General features: G+C 47.9%; 1 protein-coding gene across 1 annotated transcript; it reads right to left on the bottom strand.

Moving 5' to 3' along the window:
- Window positions 1-1,821: 1,821 nt before the first annotated feature.
- Window positions 1,822-4,694, bottom strand: CDKN2AIP (CDKN2A interacting protein; the record flags this gene model as incomplete). Its single annotated transcript, XM_081999022.1, has 3 exons — window positions 1,822-3,482; window positions 4,236-4,366; window positions 4,462-4,694. 3 exons carry the CDS (start codon window positions 4,692-4,694, stop codon window positions 1,822-1,824), a joined length of 2,025 nt encoding a protein of 674 aa, XP_081855148.1.
- Window positions 4,695-6,000: the final 1,306 nt, after the last annotated feature.

The raw sequence follows: 6,000 nt of genomic DNA, 5'->3' as shown, positions 1-6,000 counted from the left end.
AAGCCATACTTCAGAGGGCACAGGATAATTCCTGCCCTGCAAAAACAGTTATTCAGTGTCTCCACCCAAACAAGGTGAGGATTTGAAAACAGATCTCTCGCTTCCTGGCATGAATACCGCAACTCGTAAACACAGCACGAAACTCACCTCGCACTAGAAGCACGCACCAATTCTTACGCTGTGGAAGACGCAATTTAGCGCATTGCGTGCCGAACGTTGGGTGGTGCTCCAGAACCACCGAGGGGGAACTCCTGAGAAACCTAGCCAGAGCGAAGGGCGACCAAGGACACAGAAGCACGGGGGTCAGACGGAAGAAGTTCTCAACCAGCCGTCAGGAAGCATGAGTGCCCTTGCAGGCTTCAGCTGCTACAGGTCAGACAGCCATTGCTGTACAAAAATCACGTGGGGTACAGCATAACAACGCCATTGTGGTTTAGTCCCAAAATCACAAAAGAACTTGAAGTCTCTAAGTGGACATATATACCATCAAAATCCCAGGAATTCCTATTCACTGCTGTAGCACTCAATCAATGATCTGTCAGTCGAGCGTAAGGTCTCCATTAAAATACGCTAACTACTGTAATCTGACAAGATTCATTCAAAACAGCACTGAAGACGTTATGTTTTCACAAGTACATGTCATTATCCAATATATCAAAACATGCAGTTTGTGCAGGTATTTCAGTAACATTGAAAATAAAAGGTAATCTCCTACTTTCTTTGCTTCAAAGCACTGTCTACATGGCATAAAAACATAGCAAAGGAAGGGCTCAATTAGTGTGAACACTTTACAATACTCTCACTGTCCCTAGAAGAGAGCAGCATCTTCATTTTGCTTATCTTGGTGTTACCAAAGTAGAAACAGATATTCCATAGGTCCACTCTATCAGCTTTACAGTATTTTAGCTATGCATCCAAAGAAAACAACTCATCCTTGTGGGATTACACCTTTAAGCCACTTAAAGTAAAGCTTTTCTTAAGGTGTTGCAAAGTTATTGAAATGGCTGGAATATTTAACAACCAAAACCAAGGTACTATAAAAGCATATGCCGGAGGTTTTATAGTTTTAGTAGCAGTCAAAATATGCTTAGTATAGAAATCCATGTTTATTTGAAAAAACAGTAAATGATGTTTCACAATACAAGTTAAAACTGCTTACAGAGTTTTGGTGGCTGAAGCAGCTGTGGCTTGAATGCCAATTGATAATTTGCCAGTATAATGTGAAATGGGATCTAATCTGCTAGCATAACGTTAAATGGGATCAGGGTGTGATTTATATTGCGAGTGTTACAGAAACAACCCATAAAAGTAGTCAACCAACTATTTTCTCTCCTAGTATGAGCAACAGTGAACATTATGAGCAACACGCCTGAAACAGATGATTCAACTTTTTGATTGAAACTTTTAAACAACTTTCAATCGTTCAAGTATTATGGTCCCTATATACATACTTCTATGTGGCTAAAAAAGACATGGTAGACAATTGAGTACACTGCCACCAAATCGTAAGAATTACAAAATCATCAGGTTTTAAACAGCAAATTGTACCTTAATCATTTAATTAAAAATAGAAGAATTAGGTAGACTATTTTGCAAATAAAACAGCACACTAGTGTGCTATATCTTAAGGCATACCTTTAAATGCGCACTTGTCATCTCTAACAAGTTTTATACAATTGCTACCAAGTGGAAGGACTATCATTGTCTTGCAAAACTGAGAAAGAAATACAAAATATCTGTAAGCCTATGTTTTTAAAGTACAAAATTAGCCTTTAGTCCTTGCGTTGAAATACTATACACGGTACAAACAGTGATTCTTCCCTACAAGAGCTCACGGGGATTTCTTAAAGCTGGAGGTAAATTAGAAGGTTTTGATTCTTCATCCAGAAGTACCAAATCTTCAATTTCACTACCTTTGTATTTTCTTTTACATATCTTCACAATAACTCTCTTCTTGAGGAATAATTTCAAAGCTTCTCTTGAAGCAACCGCTTTGGCATTTTCCATACTTTTACCACAGCCAGTACCCAAGTAGACAGACTTGCACCTCAGTTCACAAACTATATTTTCTAGAGAGCTCTTATTTTGAGGCAAGTCTGCAAGTTCCTTCAGGGGAACAAAAGCAACATCTAATGTAGCTTTTACGGACTGAACAGATGAGTTTAGAAGTTCTGCATGATTTACATTAGGACTGAAGCCTCCGACGGCAACCAGTTTCCAGGCTACAGCTTTGTATAGTCTGTTGAAAAAAGGTTGTCTTTCCTTTGCATCTTCACTGGTTAACGGTTTGCACAAAGCCTTAGCAGGGCTTTCACCTGCCTGTGACCCACTCTTAGAGGCAAGCTGTGGTGAACCTGCCTGCGTGCCACCCTTGGAGGCCAGCAGAGAAGCACCTGCCTGAGCTCCACCCCGGGAGGCCAGTGACGAGGGACCTTGCTGAGCGCCGCTCCGAGCAGCCAGCAGCGAAGCAGCCACCTGAGCGCTACTCTTGGAAGTCAGCAGTGAGGAACCCTGCTGAGCACCACTCCGAGCAGCCAGCAATGAGGCAGCCACCTCGGCACTGCTCTTGGAGGCCAGGAGTGAGGAGCCCACCTTAGCAGTGCCCTTGGAGGCCAGCAGCAGCGAGGTGCCCGCCTGAGTGCCGCTCTTGGGGGCCAGCAGCAGCGAGGTCCCCGTCTGAGCGCCGCTCTTGGACACTGATGCTGGGGTACTCGCTTGGTTTTTGGAAGACAGCAATGTAGCACTTGTTTGTGGGGTGCTCTTGGCAGCCGGCAGCACCGCCGCTGCCTGCGGGGTGCTCTTGGCAGCCGGCAGCACCGCCGCTGCCTGCGGGGTGCTCTTGGCAGCCGGCAGCACCGCCGCTGCCTGCGGGGTGCTCTTGGTGGTTGGCGGCACTGCCGCTGCCACTGTCTCTGCCTGTGGGGTGCTCTTGGTGGTCGGTGGCACCGCCGCTGCCTGCGGGCTGCTCTTGGCAACCGGTGGCACTGCTGCTGTCTGCGGGCTGCTCTTGGCAACCGGTGGCACTGCTGCTGTCTGCGGGCTGCTCTTGGCAACCGGTGGCACTGCTGCTGGCACCGCCGCTGCCTGCGGGCTGCTCTTGGCAGCCGGTGGCACTGCACTTACTGTAGTTTTCTTTTCAGGTGATGGCACATTTTCACACTTACTGTCCTTAGGTGGTTTTGAGCTAGGCTTCTCTCCTGCCTCTTTTTCAGATGAAGATGGATTTTGCTCAGTACTAGTTTCAGCATTAGCAGCTTTTCCTTCTGTTTCTATGTCTGATGCTGTGATCATTTCTTGATTTGAACTGCAAGTTGACTGGGAGCTTTCTGGATCATTGCTAGTATCTTTTTCCCGCTTTTTTGGCAATGTGCTCTCTGTTTCCTTTGGGGCTTCTGCCTTGGTTGTTTTCACATCCTTTCCAGTATCCTTAGAATCTTTGCTTTTCTCAACAGCTCGCTTCTTGGAGGGCTCCTCTACCCCTTCTGCAAAACAAGTAAAGTATGTTATACTCTTTAATTTCCATACCATAATTAGATGGAAATATTCATCTAGAGACAATTTATTAACTTTCTAAAAACTTCTATCAATAATTTCTGTGAATTTAAAAGGTATATATCAGGAATACACCTTGAACTGCAGTTTCAAGTATTAACCTACTATTTCAGAATATTTTAGTATTTTTTGGTAAAAAAAAACTAAAAATACTCAGGTGCAAGATTTCAGGTTTTGGTTTGGGACCTGTAGGCAAGTATGTATTTGTATTCTTGAAGTCCAAACCAAAAATTTCCAGAGTACATTAAATAGACTATCTGACCTTAAAAAAAGAAAAAAGTGTCTTTTGTCTACTTATATCATATAAACATCTTTAAAATACCACTTTAAGAATTTCTTTAAGAAACCAAGTTTCTCACAAAGCAACAACATCTGACTAGCGCTAAAGGCAAAGATGAACACCTTTAAGCAGAGTACAACAGTCTTCACCACATTAAAAATATAATCAGCTTAAAGTGCACCAGTTGTAGAAACTCCAAACAAGAGCTTTACATTACCAACAGAATACTTATGCATTACACCTATTACATGAGGAAAAAACAGCACAGAGAGAGGAAACGATTAACACGGAGTTTTAAATGTAAATTATTTCTACTACTTTCTAAGCCCGAGGTAAACGGAAAACATTAAAAAACAAGCATTTTCTAGACTCCTATGTATTGTCACAGCTATGATCTGCTAACCATTGCTACTTGATATGCCTCTTTTCTTCACCTTGGCAACCAGTTCATCTCTCGTGGTGCGGACAGGCGCGCCGGTCACTTGGATGCCTTCGGCCATTTCCAGCGCCTTCTCCATGACCTGTGGCGGGTACCTGGAGGGGCGACAAGGGGAGAGGAGGGGAGGGGCGCCGGTCAGGCGGCCACGCCGCGCCCCCCAGCGGGGCCTGCCGCCCCGGCCCGCACTCACCGGCAGCCCAGGAAGACGTGGTTGGCCCACACCATGGAGAGGGACACCAGGCGCTGGAGCTGGGCGCTGCCCGCCGCCGGCAGCTCCCCGACGTTGCGCAGCAGGAACTCCCGGCGGTGCCGCCAGTGGTGCTCGGGCTCGCAGGCCCCGCGCAGCGCCTCCGCCCAAGCCACCTCTTCCGTCGTCCGCCCTAGGGGCTCGGCGGCCGCTGCCTTCCCCGCCGCCATGGCCATGGCTATGGCTGCTGTTGCTGCTGCTACTACTACTGCTGCTGCCGCCGCCCGCCGTGCCCGCCCCGGCTCCGCGCGCGGGGCCCTCCTCCGCCCCCCACAACGGAAACAACCGCTCCGCTCCTTCCGGTCGCGCGGATGACCTCACAAACGGGGCCCAGGAGGCTTTGCGGCGCGCGAGGGGGCGGAGCGGGGGGGGGGGGGGGGGGGGGCGTTCGTGCTGGCAACTGCGCTTGGTGAGGCCGCGCACTCCCCGCCCCCGTCTTTAACGGTCAGCGGGCGGCGGCGGGTGTGGAGCGGGTGGGTCGGTACCTCAGGGCGGCGCCTCACGGCCCGGCCCTGCCCGGCCCTGCCCTGCCCGGCCCTGCCCTGCCCTGCCCTGGGCGGCGAGCCGGAACTGGACTGCCCGCCGGCGATCCGGTCACGGTGAGCCCGTTGTCCCTCAAACACCTCGCTGCCCCTTTGAGCGTACGACGTTACGGGCGTTTTAATACGGCGCACGGATTGGGTTGGGTTTGGCTTTTTTCCTTTTTTTGGTTTTGTTTGGGTTTTTTTTGGTACTGTAGCTGAAGCCTGAGATTTTTCACAGTGCACGTGTGGATACGGCACACAAGTTGTTGCGTTCAGGCTCATACTTCTGGGAGTCTAAGCCTCTGGAGAGCTGCTCACCTGCCATCCTCAGCCCTTGAGCCTATGACAGACGACCTGTTTCCCCATCCTTCTCTCAGGTTTTTGGGGTGCTAGGGGAAAAGAGATGGTATGGGCATGGTTAGCCACTTTATACTCTGCCTGGTGAAAGTGTGAACAAAAGCATTAATTTTTGTTTTGTTTCATCATTCTGCTTACAGATTCATTCCAGCCTTGCTGAGTTCATGGGATCAATTTGTGTTTCTACCTCCTTGGCATGTGATAGGAAGGTAGTGGCAAGGAAATGGGTTGTTGGAGCATTTTGGAGGAAACATTAAATGAGGGGTTCTAATTATGAGGGCTGCTGGCTACAAAGGGTTCAGATAATTGCTGGTGCAACTCTGTAGGCTGTCTTTACGTTGCAAAAATTTACCCCAGATTTTCATTCAAAACCAATTGGAGGATTCTGTGTGAAAAAGTAATAAGCATGCTGTGAAAATACCACAAGCTCCGGCTGCTTGCTGAATTAGCGCAACAGAAGAGAGAGTTTTGAATTCCAAAGGGCTGTCCCAGGAGAGCTGTATTTTTCCCCCCTGAATTAGAAGTCTGGGTATGCTTAAGTGTTCAATTTTTTACACCTACATGTAGTTGACTTCACGATGACAAGGTAGATTGCACTTAA

Source organism: Phaethon aethereus (genome assembly GCF_964289735.1).
Source record: "Phaethon aethereus genome assembly, chromosome: 4".
In the NCBI taxonomy this organism is placed as follows: domain Eukaryota; kingdom Metazoa; phylum Chordata; class Aves; order Phaethontiformes; family Phaethontidae; genus Phaethon; species Phaethon aethereus.
Note: the sequence above shows the minus strand (reverse complement) of the source record. Positions and strands in the feature narration are given on the sequence as shown.